The sequence below is a fragment of the Giraffa tippelskirchi genome, chromosome 1 (genome assembly GCF_054371585.1).
Source record: "Giraffa tippelskirchi isolate mGirTip1 chromosome 1, T2T-mGirTip1v1.2.pri, whole genome shotgun sequence".
Classification (NCBI taxonomy): domain Eukaryota; kingdom Metazoa; phylum Chordata; class Mammalia; order Artiodactyla; family Giraffidae; genus Giraffa; species Giraffa tippelskirchi.
Window position 1 is genome coordinate 18,519,373 of NC_137275.1, and position 22,157 is coordinate 18,541,529.

General features: G+C 37.7%; 1 protein-coding gene across 3 annotated transcripts in view; it reads right to left on the reverse strand.

Moving 5' to 3' along the window:
* Window positions 1–5,376: 5,376 nt before the first annotated feature.
* Window positions 5,377–22,157, reverse strand: part of COPS4 (COP9 signalosome subunit 4) — a 42,261-nt gene continuing 25,480 nt past the window's right edge. Inside the window, exons 7-10 of one of the 3 annotated variants that reach the window (XM_081583291.1) lie at window positions 18,642–18,812; window positions 13,680–13,795; window positions 11,968–12,052; window positions 5,377–5,882 (exon numbers count right to left, since the gene is read on the reverse strand). In XM_081583291.1, the coding sequence (XP_081439417.1) occupies window positions 5,749–5,882; window positions 11,968–12,052; window positions 13,680–13,795; window positions 18,642–18,812 (506 nt within the window). In that variant the 3' untranslated portion in view covers window positions 5,377–5,748. Of the gene's footprint in view, window positions 5,911–11,947; window positions 12,053–13,679; window positions 13,796–18,641; window positions 18,813–22,157 lie in introns of all 3 variants that reach the window. The other 2 variants (XM_081583283.1, XM_081583301.1) reach the window with 2 other exon arrangements.

The following is a 22,157-nucleotide window of genomic DNA, read 5'->3' on the forward strand; positions in this document are numbered from 1 at the left end:
ATTAGTTTCTCGGCTTCTAGTAACTCCAGCTCACACTGCTTTCTCCCCAGTCCATCCTGTACACTGTTGCCATGAAAAAATTGTAAACATCCTAAAAAAATTTCCTTGATCCTTCACGATGTAACCTCAATCTACCTCTTTAGCCTGTTCTCCCACCATGTTTTCCCTTTCCAAATTTCCTGTTTTCCCTTCTTCAAACACACGTAGTTATTTCAAATTTCCAATTCCAAATGCTAATTGACTTTTTAAAATATATCTGTCTGGCTGTGTTGGGTCTTAGTTGCAGCACTCGGGATCTTCACTGTGGCACACAGGATCTATCGTTGCACTGTGTGGGCTTCTCTAGTTGTGGCACCGGGCTCAGTAGTTGCAGCGTATAGGCTTAGTTGCCCCACAACACACGGGATCTTAGTTCCTGGACCAGGAATCAAACCTGCAACCCCGCATTGGAAGGCAGATTTGTAACCACGGGACCACCAGGGAAATCCTGAAAACAACTGACTTTTGTATATTAACCTTGTATCCTGCAACTTTGCTATAACTGCTTACTAGTTGCAAGAATTTTTTCTTCTGGTTCCTTGAGATTTTCTACATAGATAATCGTGTCAACTGTGAACAGAGATAGTTTCATTTCTTCCTTCCCAGTTCAGTTCAGTTGCTTAGTCGTGTCCGACTCTTTGCGACCCCATGGACTGCAGCACACCAAGCTTCCCTGTCCATCACCAACTCCCAGAGCCTTTGCTCAAACTCATGTCCATCAAGTCAGTGATGCCATCCAACCATCTCCTCCTCTGTCGTCCCCTTCTCCTCCTGCCTTCAATTTTTCCCAGCATCAGGGTCTTTTCCAAGGAGTCACTTCTATGCATCAGGTGGTCAAAGTATCGGAGTTTCAGCTTCAGCATCAGTCCTTCCAATGAATACTCAGGACTGATTTCCTTTAGGATTGACTTGTTTGATTTCCTTGCAGTCCAAGGGACTCTCAAGAGTCATCTCCAACACCACAGTTCAAAAGCATCAATTCTTCGGCACTTTCTTTATGGTCCAACTCTCACATCCATACACGACTACTGGAAAAACCATAGCTTTGACTATACAGACCTTTGTTAGCAAAGTAATGTTTCCGTTTTTTAATATGCTGTCTGGGTTGGTCATAGCTTTTCTTCCAAGGAGCAAATGTCTTTCATCTCATGGCTGCAGTCACCATCAGCAGCCAATCTGTATTTAAAGGTTAGCTTTCTTTTCCGGTCTTATGGCATCACCTAGGACTTATAATACAGTGCTCGGTAAGAGCGGTGAGGGAATTCTCTGATAGTCCAGCAGTTGGGACTCCATGCTTCCAGTGCCAAGGGTGCAGGTTTAATAACTGGTGAGGGATTCCACAAGCCCCCAGGCACGGCCAAAAAAATAGGAATGGTGAGAGTGGACAGCTTTTGCCTTATTCTTGATCTTAGGGGAAAGAATCTAGCAATCTAGTTTCTCACCATGATGATGTTAGCTATAGGGTTTTTGTACATATTCTTTATTAAATTGAGGAAATTCCTCTGTATTCCTAGCTTGTTGAAATCTTTTTATCATGAATAGGTGTTGGGTTTTATAAACATGCTTTTTCTGTACTTACTGATATGATCAAAGAACTTTTCTTCTTTAGCTTATAGATGTAATGAACTACATTAATTGATTTTTTAATGTTGAACCAATTTATACACCTGGAATAAATCCCACTTGGTCATGGCATATAATTCTTTTTATGTATGGCTGGATTTGACTCACTAATATTTTGTTAAGAATTTTTGCATCTCTGTTCATGATAGATACAGAACTGCAGTTCTCCTTTCTTGTAATATCTTTATCTGGAAGGATGCTGCTTGCCTTAAAAAAAAATGAATGAAGAAGTGTTCTCTATGCTTCTGTTTTCTGATATTGTAAAGAATTGGTGTGATTTCTTCCTTAAATGCTTGATAAAATTCACTAGTGAAATCATCTGGGCCCAGTGCTTTTTGTTATGGAAGGTTATTAATCATTGATTTAAAAAATTTAATAGTTACAGGCCTATTTAGATTATTTCTTCTTGTGAGAATTTGGTAGATTATATCTCTCATAGAATTGGTCCATATCATCTAAGTTATCAAATTTGTCAGCATAGAGCTGTTTATAATATTCCTTAATTATTCCTCTAATCTTCATAGGATCTGTAGTGATGACCTCCTTTATTTCTGATATTAGTAATTTGTGTCTTCTCTTTTTATCTTAGTCTGGCTAGAGTCAACCATTTTATTCATTTTTTCAAAGAAACAGGCTTTGATTTCATTGATTTTCTCTTATTAACTTCCTGTTTTCAAGTTTCACTGATTTACACTCTACTCTGATTTTTATTATTTCATCCCTTCTGCTTACTTTTTCTTTTTTTCTAGTTTCCTCTTGTGGAAGCTTAAATTATTGATTTTAGATCTTTCTTCTTTCCTAGTACATGCACTGCATCCCACAAATTTTGATAAGTTGTATTTTCATTTGGTTCAAAATATTTTCAAATTCTTCTTGAGATTTCTTCTTTAATCTGTGTGTTATTTAGAAATATGTTGTTTAATCTCTAAGTTTTGGGGAAATTTCCAGCTATGTTTCTGTTATTTTCAGTTTCATTTCATTGTGGTCAGAGAGCATACATTTTATGATTTCTATCCTTTTTAACTTGTTAAGGTATGTTTTATGACCCAGGATATGTTCTACTCTGGTGAATGTTCTACTTGAGCTTGAGTGTACTATTGTTGGATGTGGTCTAGAAATATCAGATTAGATCCAGTTGATTGATGGTGCTGTTGAGTTCAACTATGTACTTAGTAATTTTCTGCCTGCTCAATCTGTCCACTGCTGACAGAATGGTGCTGAAGTTTTCAAGTATAGAGGATTCATCTATTTCTCCTTACAGTTCTATCAGTTTTTGCCTCACATTTTTTGTTGTTGATGCTCTGGTTTTAATTAAAAATATTGTGATTCCATTTTCTCCATCCTTTCTTAGTGTATCAATCATATATATTTCTAAAATTTTATAGTTCTGAAATTTCAATCTCTCTGATTACACTACCCATCGGTCCTTGACATGTTGTCTACTTTTCCCATGAGAGCCCTTAGCAAATTAAACATCACTGCTTTAAACTTCTGAGAATTTCAACGTCCATGCCATGTCTGAGTCTGGTTATGCTTGATTTGTGTCTTCTAATTGTGTTGTTTCTTTTCTTGCTTTTTATCATCCTTTGTAATTTTTTGTTTGGAGGCCAGATGATGTATCAGGAAACGTGAACTGAGGCAATCAGGCTTCTAGTATAAGGTTTTATGTTGATCTGGATAGGAGCTAGGCAGCACTTTACATTTTCTATAGCTGTCAGTTTAATCAAGGCGGAGGCTTGATTCCTCTATTTTTCCTGTCTTCTTCCCTGTTGTGTTTTTTCCCCTAAGAATTCTCTTAAAGAGCCTGTCTTGGAACTCTTACTCGTAATTCACAGATACTACACTGGAATTGTTGTCATGGTGGAAGGGTGTGGAGAGCATTCAATAATTTTGTATCTCTGTCCTTTCTTTAGCCTAGGTCCCTGGGCTGTGACCTTCAGAAATATTTCTTAGACTCTTTCTCTTCTCCCATGATACAAGGCTAAAAAAAAAAAAAATGTTGTTTAGTTGTTAAGTCGTGTCACAAGTAGGCTAACAGGGACTGAAATTATCCAGGTGGCTTTTCCCCAGGTCAATTAAGGCCTTGGTAGAGTAATTTCCTTCAGAGGGCAGGCCTTTGTCATGGAAAATGATCTGGAAGTATTTCAAAATAGTTGCTTTCTCCTCCCTTGAAACACAAGGGGATTCCTCATCTTAATCATGAGAACTTCCTAGAGTGCCAGGGGGGTTTAACTGTCCTGCCAATCCAAACTTATTGCTATTGTTAAGCTGCTAAGTCATGTCCAACTCTTTTGCAACACCATGGGCTGCAGCCCACCAGACTCCTCTGTCCATGGGATTTCCCAGGCAAGAATACTGGAGTGGGTTGCCATATCCCACTCCAGGGGATCTTCCCAAAGCAGAGATCGAACCCACATCTCCTGCATTGCAGGCATTCTTCACCACTGAGTCACCACAGAAGCCCTAGTGCATAGTTCAGTTCAGTTCAGTCGCTCAGTCGTGTCCGACTCTTTGCGACCCCATGAATCACAGCACGCCAGGCCTCCCTGTCCATCACCAACACCCGGAGTCTACCCAAACCCATGTCCATTGAGTCGGTGATGCCATCCAGCCATCTCATCCTCTGTCGTCCCCTTCTCCTCCTGCCCCCAATCCTTCCCAGCATTAGGGTCTTTTCCAATAAGTCACCTCTTCGCATGAGGTGGCCAAAGTATTGGAGTTTCAGCTTCAACATCAGTCCTTCCAATGAACACCCAGTACTGATCTCCTTTAGGATGGACTGGTTGGATCTCCGTGCAGTCCAAGGGACTTTCAAGAGTCTTCTCCAACACCACAGTTCAAAAGCATCAATTCTTTGGCACTCAGCTTGCTTCACCATCCAACTCTCACATCCATACATTGACTACTGGAAAAACCATAGTCTTGACTAGACGGACTTTTGTTGGCAGAGTAATGTCTCTGCTTTTCAATATGCTATCTAGGTTGGTCATAATCTTCCTTCCAAGGAGTAAGCGTCTTTTAATTTCATGGCTGCAATCACCATCAGCAGTGATTTTGGAGCCCCAAAAAATAAAGTCTGACACTGTTTGCCCATCTATTTCCCATGAAGTGATGGGACCAGATGCCATAATCTTAGTTTTCTGAATGTTGAGCTTTAAGCCCCCAGTAATTTGTCAAAGTTACCATTTCACTGTTCAACAGTTACTGGCCCAAACAGGTCTGCTCCTGGTAAGCTGACCTCTACTGTGACTCTGTTTATTTCTCTAGTTTTGGGAGTGGTGGTGTGCCCTATGACCTCAATTCTCTGGTGGGTCTAAGAAAAGGAATTGATTTTTTTTCCACCTGTTAAGCCTTTTCTTGCTGTGAGGATGGAGTGACTACTTGAGCTCCTTACATGTTTGAGTTGAAACTGGTAGTTGCCTACAAATTCTTTTTTAAAAGTCCTTCCCCATTTTCTCTATGAAGGGAGACTGGAATGATTCTAAGGAGTCTTTGCTGATCTTTCTCTGCTAAATAAAAAATTCCCCACTGTGTGCTCTCAGACTTGGTACAAGTATTTCATGTGCTGACTCTTGGCTCTGTGACTGTGAATACCTAGGGAAGAGGCTTTTTGGCTTATCTTTTCGTTTCTTGCATATGGGACAAATAATTGTCTGCTTAAGTGAAAGGGAAAAGGAACAAAACACTATTCACTAATTAAAAACAAAGTACTACTTTTATTTGGCTCACTTCTCCATTTATTAGAATAACCACATGTGGAGAGGCACAAAGCACTTAAGTTTTACATGACTACAAAGTTATCACAAATCCCAAACTTCTTAGCCACAGATATTTCACTTACTCTTTTTAAAGAAAAAGCTTTCAAAACATCTGAGTTAGCTTGATACACAGAGACCCTGAATAAATGGGAACTACATATTTTTAAATGCTTGTACTTCTTGCTCTAATAATGTCTTCTTTAAATAGAATCCAGCATAAAAGGGATTGAAATATGTAAGGTCATGATGCAAATGTTTTTGAGAGAGAGTGAACTGAATCCATACAACATGGAAAAAGATGTAGTGTGCACAGACGGTCTGCAAGGAGTCACTGAGCCATCTGGGCCTCCATGGCTTGTGCTGTCCATTCTGGCGCCGTCTGACTAATTTTCTCCAAAAGGTTATTCACCTGGAAACAGAGTGACTGGATCTGTCTGTCCCATGTCGGCAGGGCTTCTCGTGCTGAAGAAAAAAGGAATAAAGTACAAAGCTGAAGTTACTCCTTTGCAACCACAGTGAGTGTGAGTTAGAAGACAAAACACAGAAACACCGATTAGGTTTACTCCAAAACTCCTGGCTGATAAAATTAAGCTAATTAAACAACAGTTGAGAAAAGTACTCTAATCACTGGCATAGAGTGTAAAACAAAACAAAAATATACAAAATAAAACCAATCAAACCACCTCAGCCACAACAACAAGATGACGTCACTGAAGTTAAAGCACTGAAGTGCTTTTACCACTCAGTTTATACCTTAAGATCCACTGGAGAAGGGATAATAGGCTACCCACTCCAATATTCTTGGGCTTCCCTTGTGGCTCAGCTGGTAAAGAATCTGTCCGCAATGCGGGAGACCTGGGTTTGATCCCTGGGTTGGGAAGATCCCCTGGAGAAGGGAAAGGCTACCCACTCTACTATTCTGGCCTAGAGAATTCCATGGACTGTATAGTCCATGGGGTTGCAAAGAATCCGACAGGACGGAGCAACTTTCACTTTCTTTCACTTTATACCTTCATAAGACACTGCCACCTACTGGGGAAAGTAAGTCTATTTATCTATTCGACGTTGTCTCTACTGGACTCTTAAAGAATATGTTAACATTTAAACCCCAAACAAAAAACCTCATGATCTAGCAGGCTTTTCTCCACACCAGCAATCTTCAGTTAGAAATGAAAAACCAGGAGGCAAATTCCATCCAAAACAGCATCAACATTTACAAATTTGGGCACAAAATTAATGAAGAGAAAAAAACTATAAAATCTTAATAAAGGACATAAAATAACTTGAGTAGATACAAATCATATTCCCAGATGGAAAGACGTAATATCTTAAAAATATCAGTCCTTTTCTATCAATACATAAATTTAAAGAAATTTCTAAGATAATCCCCCTTTTCTCTGTTTTGCTTCCTGAACAAGATAAAATTACTAAAGTTAATATGGAAAAACTGATGTTTGAGAATAGCCAAAATAATTTTGAAAATTAAAACCGGGCAGGATTATAGTATATCTACACAACTAAGTATCATTCAGCCTTAAAAAGGAATGAAGTACTGACTACATGTTATAACATGAGTGAAACTTGAAAACACTACATTAAGTAAAAGAAGCTAAAAGGTCACATATTGTATGGTTTCGTTCACATCAAATATCAAGAACAGGTAAATCCATAGAGACAACAGAAATTAGTTGTCAGGGCCTGGAGAGAGAGAGGTATGAGGAGTAAGTGCTTAATGGGCATGGGGCTTCCTTTCGAGAAGATAAAAATGTTCTGGAATCAGGCAGAGATGGTGGTTGTACAACACTATAAACATACTAAGTGATACTGAATGATTAATCTCACATATATGAATCTCAACTCAATTAAAAAAATAGAAGTGGAGGAATAGGGTCTGCTTTATCAACAGCAAAATCTGTTATAAATGTATTACCTAATATCGTTACAGATCCATGGAACCGAAAAGAGTACAGAAAGAGATCCAAACTAATTTGTGAAACCTGTGTGTGTGCTAAGTCGCTTCAGTTGTGCCCGACTCTTTGCAATCCTATGGACTGTAGCCCGCCAGGCTCCTCTGCCCATGGGATTCTCCAGGCAATAATACTGGAGTAGGTTGCCGTGCCCTACTTCACGGGATCTTCCCGACCCAGGGATCAAACCCTGTGTCTCTTACATTTCCTGCATTGGCAGTTGGGTTCTTTACAACTAGCACCACTTGAAACCTAATGCACTCCAAATATCAGAAAGGATGTTTTATTTGACAAATGATACTCACATAATTGGCAATCTATCTTTAAAAAAAACCCAGCTAGACCACGACTGAAAATGATACACAAAAATGAACTATAGACTGAATTTGTACATATAAAACAATAAATAAAATATTAAAGAAAATTTAAATATTAATTTAGCCCCAAAGTGAAGGAGACTTTCTTAATTAATACAGAAAACACAAAAGTCATAAAATTAAAAATGGACATATTTGGCTGCCAAAAAAGCTTTTAAATGTGTCTGGGGTTAGGGTTTATGGTACACATTGTCTAATAGAAACACAACTGATAGAATGAGAAAAGTATCTGTAACATTGATATAGGAAAGGTATGGAGGAGAAAGGAAGGAAATGTGTAAGAAAAAATAACGTCAATTCACAGATGAGAAAATGCTAATAACCAATACATGGAAAGATTTAAACTTCACCAGTGCCAAGGAAATGCACAGTAAGACAACAAGGTAGTATTTCCCCTCAACAACTGGCAAAAGATAAAAAGAAAAAGAATATCCAGTTGTTAAAGATTCATTCTCTCATGTTGCTGGAACTGTAAATGGCTACAGCTTTCTGGAAAACAAACTGGTAGTAGCTATTAATCAAAATACATATATCCTCTGAAGCATCCAAGTATGCAACTTCTGAGACTTTGTTCTAGAGAACTAAGTGTCCCAGGATTTAAAGATTCGCACAAGGAAACCACCTGAATGTCTATCAACAGGTGAATAGTTGAACTCCATGAAATAACTACACAACTATTAAAACAAATAAATTAGATTTTATATCTAGTGACTTGAAAATATGTTCATGGTACATTAACTTAAAAAAAAAAAAAACACTTTGTAGAATACTATGTACTTTAAAGTATGATGCTATTTTTAAAAATCCCTGCATTTTTTTACTTATCTATATAAGCATGTAGAAAGACAGACAAGATTTCAGACTGATACTAGTTGTGCCAGACAGGCGGGGTTAGAGGAATGCGAGAGAAAGTAAAAAGATATTACAGACTCTTCCTTTAGTCACTGGTATAATATTTACTTCTTAATAAGAGCAGATTTACCATTGTAATTTTTTTAATCTAAGAAAATTAGAAAGGAAAATATTCCATATTCTATCAAGTTGTCAGACATTAATTTAAATTGTTCTTTTACTTGGTGACCCCTCTGCTATACTATTTCTCATATACTATATTTGTTAATTCAATAATTATTTATTCCCCACTTACAATAAGCAGGGCACTGGAAAAAATGTTGGACATACCATGGAGAACAAGAAACACTTAATATTGATCACTAGGAAGCTGAGCCTGGTAAAAGAAACAGGCATTTAGACAAAGAGCTACAGAAATGGAAATAATTATGATTAATGCTAGCAAGAAATTCAGGGTGACAAGAACATATAACTTAGAGCTACTCCTAAACTGAGGAGTCAGGAAAATCATTACTGATTAACGCTGTTGAAACTAAGACACGGAGACAAATGCAAGATGACTGGAGAATGCTGGCTGTGAAGGGACGGCTATTCTGGAATGTCTGATGTGGGAAGGAGCTTAACAATGTCGGAGAAAACAAAAAGACCTGTGGGCTGGACTGGAAAGAGAAATTCATTAAGGATCATGCAGGACTTCTTGGAGACTTTGCAGAATTTTACTCTACAAGCAACAGGGAAACCATTCAATTAGCATGTAATGGAATAGAGTAACACTGAATCATTTGGTTTTTATTTCTTTTTTCTGCCTGTTTGCATTTTTCAAAGATCACGCTCACTCTGGCTATAGGAAGGCAATGGGACTAGAAAGGAGCAATTGCAGACTTGAGAAAAAAGTTAACAGGCTATTTCTTAAGCCCAGAAGAGGGGATAGGAGCTTAGAATAGACTGATGACAGTAACAAATGAAGAAAAGTATGTGGATTCTAGATACACATAAGACAGAAAGTTGAAAGGATTCTGGGCAGCAAAGAAAAGAAGGGGTCAAGGATAAGGGTGCTGGAGAAAGTGAACACTCTAGTTCTGGATAGCTGGTTGGTTGCTCTGAGAAGCAGGCAGGGAGGGGAAATGGTGAATGTGGTTTTGGATATGTTCCTTCTGAGATGCCCACAAAGCTGCCAGGTGGGAAACATACTTGTCAATTACAGGCGCTGAGTCTGGGACTCAGAAGAGAGATTTACACTAGAAATCTAAATATTGTCTGCATAGAGATGGATCAATAGGAGTAGATGAGAGGGTACTAGGTTACTAGGGTAACTCAGCAGACCGAGGAGAAAAAGGCTGAGGAGTAAGTCCTAAGCAGCCCCAATATTTAAATGTAAAGCACTACAGAGTCTACAGAGATGGCTGGGAAGAATACCTGGAGAAAAAGGAGGAGAAGTAGGAGAACATGGTGAAGGAGATGGACAGAAGTCAAGGGGGTGGGTGACAATCAAAAAGGAGTAAATGGTCAACCCTATTCGATATGATGCAAAGCCAAGATGAAGCCTGAAAGATAAAAGGATTTTTACTAAAACGGAAGAGACCCGAGTATGTTTAAATATTGATAGAAAGAAGCCAACAGAGGGGGAAAAAAAGGATGAAAATGGACAAAATAATTGCTAAGCTCAAGTTCTTTAAAAAGATTTCTGTTGGGAGTAGGGAGTGGCAGAGTTCAGAGAAGGGATCCCAAGTGGAAGAACTAGAAAGAGAGATGGAAACCACCTCCAGTATAACACGAAAGAAGAAAAAGATAGAATTCAATCTATATTTAACATTTAGGAGTTTGTAAATCTGATAAAGAAGTTAAGATAATTGCATATGAATAGCTTTTTTTTCTTCTCCTTGTGAACAGGAAATGCAGTTTTCTCCTGAGTGAAGGAGGACAAAAGTCAGAGATTTAGGAAACTGAAAGCTGAAACAGTCACTTCAGAGTAGGGAAAAAGAGTGGACTAGAGAAATGTATGAAGAATCCCAGGCAGTGTCGAGAACCCAGGACCCTAGATTTGTAGCGGTATCAATCAATCTGGGACTCTGACTCTTCTCCAGCAACCCTCGTTTAGCTACTCAAGGACAGGCCTGGAAAAGCCGAAGGATGGGGTCATTCAAGGTGAAGACCTGCTGAACAGCAGGAACAAAGTTAGCAGGCAAGTGGTCTTGGGCCTCTGCGGAAGAGTAACTGAAATGATGAACCATGAACTCTAAGCTGGACAGGAAGAACGGTAAAACTTTAAAAAGGGAGACTTCCCTGGAGGTCTCTTGGGTAAGATTCTGTACTCCCAATGCAGGGGACCCGGGTTCAATCCCTGGTCAGGGAACTAGATTCCACATGCCACAACTAAAGAGTTCATATGCTGCAACTTTAAAAAAAAAAAAAAGATCCTCCATGCCACAATGAAGATTGAAGATCCCAGATTCCACGTACTGCACTGAGACTGGGCACAGCCAAATATACATAACTTTTTAAAATAATAAAGTAAATTAAAAGAATTTTAAAGGGCTAGGATGACGGGAAGAAAATGAAAGTCACACCTGAGAAAGACCACTAGAAAGGCTGGGGAAAGGCCACAGCCAGAGTGGGATATTTCAAGTTACAACTGTCCAAGCAGAATGGTTCTGGTACAGTAAGGTCCAGGGCACAAATGAGGTGGAAAGAGGGGCTGAGGGGGTATTAAGACAAATGAGAAAGCCGCGAGATCTACTTATCTGTCTGCCTCCATCAGTTTAGTGAGCTGTTGAACAGGAAATGCAACTGTCCTTTCTACACACTCGATACTTGGTATGTGGTCAATAAATCTTTGGTGAGTAAATGAATGAATTAAGATAAAAATCCCAGTTTCAAATTTTCCCCCTTGCACTGGACTGCAAGGAGATCAAACCAGTCAATCCTAAAGGAAATCAACCCTGAATATTCACTGGAAGGACTGATGCTGAAGCTGAAGCTCTAGTACTTTGGCCACCTGATGCAAAGAAGAGACTCACTGGAAAAGGCCCTGATGCTGGGAAAGATTGAAGGCAGGAGGAGAAGGGGACGACAGAGGATGAGATGGTTGGATGGCGTCAGTGACTCAATGGACATGAGTCTGAGCAAGCTCCTGCTGATGGTGAAGGACGGGAAGCCTGGCGTGCTGCAGTCCATGGGGTCTCAAGGAGTCGGACCCGACTGAGTGGCTGAACAACAATTTCTTTGGGAAACAAGTTCATTCCAGTAGTAAGATTCTGGGTCAAAGGAAAATGCTCAGCAATTGCTCAGCACGTTTTAATCACAAATACACAACACTGTCATTTCATTATGCTATAACCAAGCAAAACTTACTTTCAAAATGAACTATTCCATCAATCTGATCAATAAATCCATTCATACGTCCTTCTGTGATCATTTGCGATGCTATCTTTTCTGCCTGTTTAAAAAAAAAAAAATCTTAGACATTTTAATTATCATATCAAGTTATTCACATATGCTCATCAACAGAACTGAAAGCTCTTGGGTTAGCTGACCATCACTAAGCCTTAAGTGTGTGTTCATCTGCCGTTCGTTACAAGAGCAAATCTTGTAAATCTGACTATTTAATCCCCCAATTCTTTCCGGGTACAATCCATTATTTTACGTTAACTGGGATCTGTTTCTCTTGTAAGATTTTGAACAAGCACCTAGCCCTCTTAGCAAGTTTTCTCTCTGCTCAGTAGCTTTCCTTATTCTATTTCATTTCAGTTTTCACATTGTTTATCACCCCCAAAACTATTTAAGACAGTAATTTTTTTGAAGTAAAAACTGAAAGGAGGAAGAACGTTCAAATTTAAAAGAGAAATGAAAGGATTTAAAAGACAATTGAAGGGGAGCAGAAGGTCCTCTAATTCCTAAAGATATACTTCATGTTTACTGTCTGTTAAGGAAACTGGGTTGTGACAGTCATTATAGTAATTTGACCATGTTCATAATCAACCCTAATTCACTCCTGAACAGACTGTGACTAGCATTTACTGCTAAAAATATATTCACTGCCCTTAGTCTCAGCAAGGAATCATACCTCAAAGTCTAAGAAGAAAGCCACCTATTAATGGTAACTAAAGCCTTGGTTCCAAAATTGTTCCACTGCCTTTACTGTGTAATAAATGCATACATGTAAAGAAATTGTGTTAGTGAAATTTTAATTTAGTATTTTCTAACAGATAAAAGGGGATGTGACCATAACTACATGACTTCAAGGTCTATAAGTTAGTAAAAGTAAGGTTGTTTGCTTGCTTTTATGTTATTTAAAATTCAAAGAATGTTTTGTAGATGACACCTGAAATACCCTCTAAATAATACTGGCACTTTTCCGGAATTTATACATAGCCAACCAAACCTTATCATGACTAAGAATGAAATCAACTCCCTAATAACACAGGCAACTTCTTAAGTTAAATCAACCACAGAAGTTACAATAGAATAGCTTAGAGTATTACCACATCATTAAAGGGCAGGAAAAAGAATTGAGGCAAATGTTAGTTAAAAATCAGAAACCACTTTGAAGTGGATTTGAACAGATATGAAACAAAGATATTCATACAAAATGGGAATCATAACCTGGAACCCCTTTAAGATTTCCATTCTAAAAAAAAAAGAAAGATTTCCATTCTAGGTCACTTTACCATAAAATACAACTTAAAAAAAACCCAAAACCGAAGACAATTAATTCCATTATAGTACTAGTTTAACACTCAAATAATTTACTTCCATTTATCTGAGGCTTTTTATGTATGTTTTTGTTGCATACATACAATGCATACAATATTTACCGATTACAGTCATCCCTCAATATCAGCCCTGGGAGGTTGGTTCCATGAGGGCCCTGGATACCAAAATCCATGGAGGCTCCAGACCCTTACATAAAATGGAGTAGGACAATGAATACAGCTGGCCCCCTCCATACCCACAAATTTTTCATCCACAGTTATTGAGGTCCAACTGTATGTATTTTATTTTCTCTTTATATCAATGATTTAGTCTCTTAACTTCCTTTTTATGTATTGGAAATAAGAAAATACCTTAGCTGCAGGAATCTCTAAAAGGGCTCCAAGTTCTTCAAAGGTAATATTATTATATAATTTGCTTGCAGACAACAAATTGTGTTCAATAACAGCTCTGTCCAAGATGCTAGAACCTTAAATATAAATAAGAAAGTTATAATTCTGAAACTAGGTTTACACTCTTAAAAGACACATCTTTTTTAAAAAAAAAGATTTCCAGGTATGTAATAATTCATAATCATTGTCTTTATTCTTACCAAAATTTTAAAAGCAACCAAAATGCCCTAATTGGTACATTTGGAATCATACAATTAAATAAAAATAACGTTTAGAAGATGATTGGCAAGTAGTTACTTATTAGCTGAACAGATTTAGTCCTCTGGATTTGGGGTTTTGCTTCCTTGGACTAGTTAGCAGCTTCATTACCTTCTCTTCTCTTGCTATAAAGCACAAATTTTATCAGCAAGCAGCAACAAAACAATCATGCAACCTGTTTTGTAAGCTTGATAAGTCAAAACATACAGGGCAATGGGAATGTCTCTATTCCTCTGGGCACTGCACAAGCACAGTACTGAGGCAAATGTGAGAAATGTTTGGAAGGCAAGATCCCTTCGTGAGATATCAGGCAGAGGACCTTCCCCTAAGAAACATAAAACACGGCCTGACAGAGTTCTGGACCTAAGCCCCATCCCGAAAGTGTTAGACTGTTGAGCTCACCCAATTCTTTTTTTCCCTTTTATTGAGATGTAATTAACATGTAATTAACATCTGACCTGTCTCTTGAGAAACGTGTATGCAGGTCAGGAAGCAACAGTTAGAACTGGACATGGAACAACAGACTGGTTCCAAATAGGAAAAGGAGTACGTCAAGGCTGTATATTGTCACCCTGCTTATTTAACTTATATGCAGAGTACATCATGAGAAATGCTGGGGTGGAAGAAACACAAGCTGGAATCAAGATTGCCGGGAGAAATATCAATAACCTCAGATATGCAGATGACACCACCCTTATGGCAGAAAGTGAAGAAGAACTAAAGAGCCTCTTGATGAAAGTGAAAGAGGAGAGTGAAAAAGTTGGCTTAAAGCTCAACGTTCAGAAAACTAAGATCATGGCATCTGGTCCCATCAATTCATGGGAAATAGATGGGGAAACAGTGGAAACAGTGTTAGACTTGATTTTTTTGGGCTCCAAAATCACTGTTGATGGTGACTGTGGCCATGAAATTAAAAGACGCTTACTCCTTGGAAGGAAGGTTATGGCCAACCTAGATAGCATATTGAAAAGCAGAGACATTACTTTGCCAACAAAAGTCCGTCTAGTCAAGGCTATGGTTTTTCCAGTGGTCATGTATGGATGTGAGAGTTGGACGGTGAAGAAAGCTGAGTGCCGCAGAATTGATGTTTTTGAACTGTGGTGTTGGAGAAGACTCTTGAGAGTCCCTTGGACTGCAAGGAGATCCAATCAATCCATCCTAAAGGAGATCAATCCTGGGTGTTCATTGGAAGGACTGATGTTGAAGCTGAAACTCCAATATTTGGCCACCTCATGCGAAGAGTTGACTCACTGGAAAAGACCCTAATGCTGGGTAGGATTGGGGGCAGGAGGAGAAGAGGACGACAGAGGATGAGATGGTTGGATGGCATCACTGACTCGATGGACATGGGTTTGGGTAGACTCTGGGAGTTGGTGATGGACAGAGAGGCCTGACGTGCTGCAATTCATGGGGTCGCAAAGAGTCAGACACGACTGAGTGACTGAACTGAACTGAGTTAACATGTAACATTGCATTCATTTAAGGTGTATAACACAGTGAGTTGATATATGTATATACTGTGAAATGATCATCACCAGTTTAGTTAACTAGCGTCATCACCTCACAGTTATTTTTTTCTTGTGATGAGAACTTTTAAGATCTACTCTCTTAGCCACTTTCCAATTATAAAGACCTAAATAAATAGGAAAATATGGAATATTTAATATTGTTAACTCCCCAAATTGATATACAGGCTCGGTGAGGTCCCTAACAAAATCTCAGCTGGCTTCTTCATGGAAATTGACAAGCTCATCTTAAAATTCACACAGAAATTCAAAGGACCCAGAGAAGCCAAAACAATTTTGAAAAAGAACAAAGCTGGAAGGCTCAAATTTTCTAATTTCAAAACTTACTACTAAGACACAGCAATCAAGACTGTGGAATGCTGGTGTGAGGACAGACATACAGAATAACTGAATAGAATTTAGAGTCCAGAAATAAACTCACATTTACAGTCAACTGATTGTCAGCAAAGATGCCAAGGTAATTCAGTGGGGAAATAAGAATCCAACAAATGGTGCTAGGACAACTGAATATTCGCAGGCAAAGTAAAGTTGGACCCCTACTTCACACCACATACAAAAATTAACTCAACATTAACCAAAGACCTAAGTGTAAGAGTTGAAATTATAAAACTTATAGAAGAAAACAGAGCAACTTTTTATGACCCTGGATTAGGCAATAGCCTTTTAGATACAACACTTAAAGCACAAGCAACAAAAGAAAAAACATAAATTGGCTTTCATAAAAATTAATAACTTTTGGGTTTCAAAAGATATCATCAACAAAGTGAAGAAACAACACACACAATGGGAGCAGATATTTATCTGGCAATGATAACATCTAGAATACATAAGAACTCACGCAATTTAATAATAAAAAACCAAATAACTCAATTTAAAAGTGGCTAATAAACATACGAAAAGGTGTTCAACATCATTAAGCCCTCAGGGAAATGCAAGTCAAAACCATAACAAGATACCACACTTGACTAGTGGGTATGAAGACAATCAAAAAGACAGGTAATAACAACTGCGGGAGAAAATATGGAGAAAATGGAACCCTCACACACAGGAATGTAAACTGGGGCAGTCATTTTGGAAAACAGTCTGGCAGCTCCTCAAAAGACTAAACATAGTTACCATGTTGCTGTTGCTGTTGTGGCTATTCAGTTGCCCAGTCATGTCCAACTCTTTATGACCCCATGGACTGCAGCACACCTCTTTATCAGTTGATTGACATTTAGGTTGCTTTTGCTATTAATAATGCTGCTGTGAACATTCATGTAAAAGTTTTTGTATAGACATTAGCTACCATATGACCCAGTAATTCCACTCCTAGATATACATCCAAGAGAATTAAAAATTAAAAAAATTAAAAACCTATGTCCGTACAAAAACTTTTACATGAATGTTCACAGCAGAACCTAAATGTCCATCAGCTGATAAAATAAAATGTGGTAACACAAGTTATTTGGCAATACAAGTGAATGAAATACTGATACACACTACAACACAGATGAACCTTGAAAACATCAAGCTAAGTGAAAGAGGCCAGTTACAGCAGATCACATATTGTATGATTCCATTTATATGAAATGATCAGACTAGGCAAATCTACAGAGCAGAAAATAGCTTAGCAGTAACACTGTAAAACCCTGGGAATATACTAAAACCACTGAATTGTAATAATAACAACAACACTATGTCTCAAGATTGCTAGCCTAGGGATTGTAATGACAATAAACAAAGATGGTCAAGAAAAATAAATAAATAAAGTAACAAAGTCTAAAATGGAAGAAGAAGAAGACAAAATACCTGTCCTATATACATAGTCTCCAGTGAGAAATTTGAAAATCATGTGCATTCTCAGAGATCCTAGTGAGAATCCCTCATTTTAGAAGAGTAATCTGATTTTATTTTCTCTTTCTTTGGCCAGAAAGCACAAAGTCAAGTCTGAAGTTTAACTATATCAATTCTGGAAACTTTTTCTTATTTCTTTGGCTTTTATCAGATAACTTCCCACAAAACAGTTTATTAAAGTTCCTCAGAATACACAGGAGACAAGAAAACTTAAAATTAAAAAAGAAAAAGAAGAATAGCAATGGTCAAAACACACCCATTACAAGTGGGCTACAAGTTTAATTTTTTAAACTTTCTAGCAGGCTACCAAATTAAGAAAATCAATCATTTTATCAACTCACATTACTTAAATTAAATCAAGTGCTTGGGAGAATCACAACTAATCCTAAGACTGAAATGGAATTTTTCTCACTACCTGCATAAAAAATATCCTATAGAATAAATTATCTCCTTTAGACAGAAAGATAATAATTAATTTATTTGCTTCTTAACGTACAATTAAATAAAAGAAATTCAATAGGTCAATATAATTGCTTTAGTAAATCTGGGAACTAGGGCAGTGACTGGTGAGGTATATAAACCTTTTTGCCAAATCTTACATAAATAATTCTACACAGCTAGATTCTCTTCAATATGGGATGACAGCGAATCCAAGGCAATGAGTTTGACAGATCTGCATGTCTGTCTTGACCTTTTCCATATTTCTAGTGGTCTACATCTATATTTTTAGTCATGTGTGCTATTGTTATAAGCTACCTTAAAACCTCTATAGATAAACATACATAAAATTGTTGATGTTATGAACAAGCATCTATTAAAAATTCTTTCCCAGCAAAGACAGTCTGACTTAAGCAAATAGTAGGAAACACAACACCAAGTTCTATTCTTATTGGAAACACTTACCCCTTAATAAGCTTGCGCAAGCTACTGTGCCAAATTTTGCTCTATCTAAAATAGGACTGGGTAATTATGCTCTGTTACAAACTGATGTTTAAAATTCATTAAGGTACTTACCAAATGGTTTGAGTTTTAAAAAAAAAATCGAGTGCTATAAGCCAAGCCTATAATTCTTCTGCCTTTTCAGTTTCCAAAAAATATTCCAAAAAATGCTTTCCAATAGGTCTACCCTTACATTTCAAACTCATATTCATGTATGATATTCATCTTCAGTCAACATTCATTTTTTATCAAGCATTAGATAAAAATATTGCAGAAAGACATCAAGACTCCTCAAATTTAACACATGTCCCCCTAGTGTGACCTGAACATTCACTGCCACACACTCATAAGAAGCCATCCTTACCGTCAGCTGTAGTTGCTTTCTGGTGAGGCATCAGCATGGCAGCAAACTCTTGAAGCTGATTCCCTCTGATGATCCTATCCAGGTACATCTTCTCTAGGATTCCATAAGCAGCGAGCTGCTGGCACCTTTCGTCCTTAAAGAGAGTAGCTAGCATCCGAGAACGCTGCTGTCCTAAGGGAAACAAACGGGCATCAAATATTCGCACTCTTTTTTCAATGAAAAACAATCTTTCTTAGGACCCCATTTTTGCCTACTAAAATATACAGTTGATCCTCACTATTTGTAGTAGCTATGTCCTTAAAGTTGCTGCCAACACTGAATTAGTGAATACTCAACTGCTGCTCCTAGGGTTGACACAGGATTAGGTTCCTATGAGCCTCTGGTCACAGCATTTTTGTCAGCTAGTCAACATGTAATCTTGTCTTGTGTGTTTGTTTAAAGGCTCCTTAATTTATGGCTTATACTATAACTCATGCCTGAAAGAACTTATCTAACTTAACACACGTATATTCTCCATAAGACACATCACAGACTTCCCACACTTGAGTACACAAGATACTACTATGGCACTATGCTTAGGGACCATTTAAAAACAGCAAAACCATCAACAAAGGCATGAAAATGTGAAGAGTATCAAATAGACCACAAAAAAGGACATTTGTTTATAGTAGGAGAGCTGAAACAATGTAGAATATCACCTTGTTTGACACCTGCTGGAAACAATATAAGTAGAGGGGCTCAAATTTTTTGCTGCTCTGCACATGTCTGCAAATGACTGTAAAAGCACCTCAAGCATTGATTTGGGAGGGGGTGACAAATTTTAGCGAGTAGGTAGATTCACCTACATGGAATCTGTAAATAATGAGGATCAACTGTATATTCATTTGTGAAGACTATGATACACAATCATTCTCTCAGTAGCCAACAGGGACTGGTTCCAAGACTCCCTAGTAAATATCAAAACCTGCCAATGCAAATGTCACTTAAGTAAAACAATGTTCTATTTGCACCACCTTCATATATCCTCCTTTATATTTTAGATCATCTCCAGATTATGTATATTACCTAATACAATGTAAATGCTATGTAAATAGTTCTGGCTGGCACCAGCAAATTCAAGTTTTGCTTTTGGAACTTCCTAAAAATTTTTCCCCCAAATATTTTTAATCCATGGTTGGTTGAATTTGCAGATGCAGAACCCATGGATATGGAGAACCAATCACATGCCAAAATGTTACAAATGGTTCAAATTATAGCTGATTGCTATTTTCTTCTTCTTGCTTATTTACATTTCTGTAACAAACATGCATCCTTTTGGTAATAATAAAAAATTGATGAAAGATGAACAAACATTTCTCAGATGGAAAACTTGATTTTCATAGTCTCAATTTACACCTTCAAGTACCTTTAAGTGGTGAAAAATCACATGATAACTAATGACATTAAAAAGTGAACTAATGGAAATAAAACTATGAACAGAGTTTTTCTTTTTAAACTTATTTTTAGCTCTATATACTGAAAGAGCCTAATGACAATGACACCCAACATCAGCGAGCATACCTAGTATCCTGATCTTGCTAACCTCATTAAAAGGAACTAGAAATCCTTAAAAAATAGCTGATTTCACGACTGGAGCAGGGAAAATACAAAAGGGGCCTAAGGCATCTTTTTATACTACACATCGGGCAAGTACTCAAAGACTAACAGGGGGGCCACGTCAAAAAGACATAATTTGGTCATATCTGGGACAACTTAAGCATCAAAAAGAATCACAACTATAATTTATTGTAACACACAAATAAATTTTAAAAACTGAGTCAAATACGCATCATAGCAGTGCTATTACTAATAGCCAATGACAAGGCAATAGGATAAACAATGTGGTATATTCACGGAATGGGATACCACATAACAACGAAAATGAAGAAAATATGTGTAACAATGTGGATAAATTTCATAAAGCTGAGCAAAAGAAGAAAGACAAGAGTATATGTACTACATGATTTCATTTATATAAGAAGCAGGCAAAACTAATATATACTAATGACCGCTATTAGAGGTTGGGGGTTAGGGCTAGCAATTAGGAGAAAGGAGCAGAGAGGCTTTCATGGTGCTGGTAATATTTTGTTTCTTTTTCTGGACACTGACTATATGATGGTGTTCATTTGTGACAATTCACTGAAGTGTATACTTTTGATATGTACAGTTTTCTGTGTATACATGTTTTCTGTACATACATGTTTCTATATGTACAGTTTTGTGTGCTTCTACATGCAGAAGAATAAGCAGAGAAAAAGTTCACAGTGATATCTGGAAAAAAAAGGAGCAAAGAATGAATAATTCACCATTTTTCATTTTCATTTTATATTATATGCAATGAGTGATCCAGCAAGGATTATTAATAGATATTAAATTATGGAAAGGAATTTGGAAAACAGAATTTTTGTGGTGTCAAAGCAGCACCCCATGAATTGCTTACAAAATACAAAGAGGACAATGTACCTTTACAATGGAGTTTCTACCTTAATTAATTGAACAAACTCAGCATCACTAACGGTGAGACAATGTAGCAGTAGGTGCTCTCTGACATGATTTAACAGCAAGTACATAGTATCATTATAAGGTATTCTTGCTAGAAAAAAATTTAACCTGAATCTAATATAACCTCTGGCTATAATTTCTATTTTATAAGGAATCTATGGGATTAAGGAATAAATTAACAATATATATATATCAAAAAGAGCTTCCCAGGTGACCTGTATGCAGGTCAGGAAGCGACAGTTAGAACTGGACATGGAACAACAACTGGTTCCAGATAGGAAAAGGAGTATGTCAAGGCTGTATATTGTCATCCTACTTATTTAACTTACATGCAGAGTACATCATGAGAAACACTGGGCTGGAAGAAGCATAAGCTGAAATCAAGATTGCCGGGAGAAATATCAATAACCTCAGATATGCAGATGACACCACCCTTATGGCAGAAAATGAAGAGGAACTAAAGAGCCTCTTGATGAAAGTGAAAGAGGAGAGTGAAAAAGTTGGCTTAAAGCTCAACATTCAGAAAACTAATATTATGACATCTGGTCCCATCCCATCACTTCATGGCAAATAGATGGGGAAACAGTGGAAACAGTGAGAGACTTTATTTTTGGGGGCTCCAAAATCACTGCAGATGGTGACTGCAGCCATGAAATTAAAAGACGCTTACTCCTTGGAAGGAAGGTTATGACCAATCTAGACAGCATATTACAAAGCAGAGACATTACTTTGCCAACAAAGGTCCGTCTAGTCAAGGCTATCGTTTTTCCAGTAGTCATGTATGGATGTGAGAGTTGGACTATAAAGAAAGCTGAGTGCCGAAGAACTGATGCTTTTGAACTGTGGTATTGGAGAAGACTCTTGAGAGTCCCTTGGCCTGCAAGGAGATTCAACCAGTCCATCCTAAAGGAGATCAGTCCTGGGTGTTTATTGGAAGGTCTGATGTTGAAGCTGAAACTCCAATACTTTGGCCAC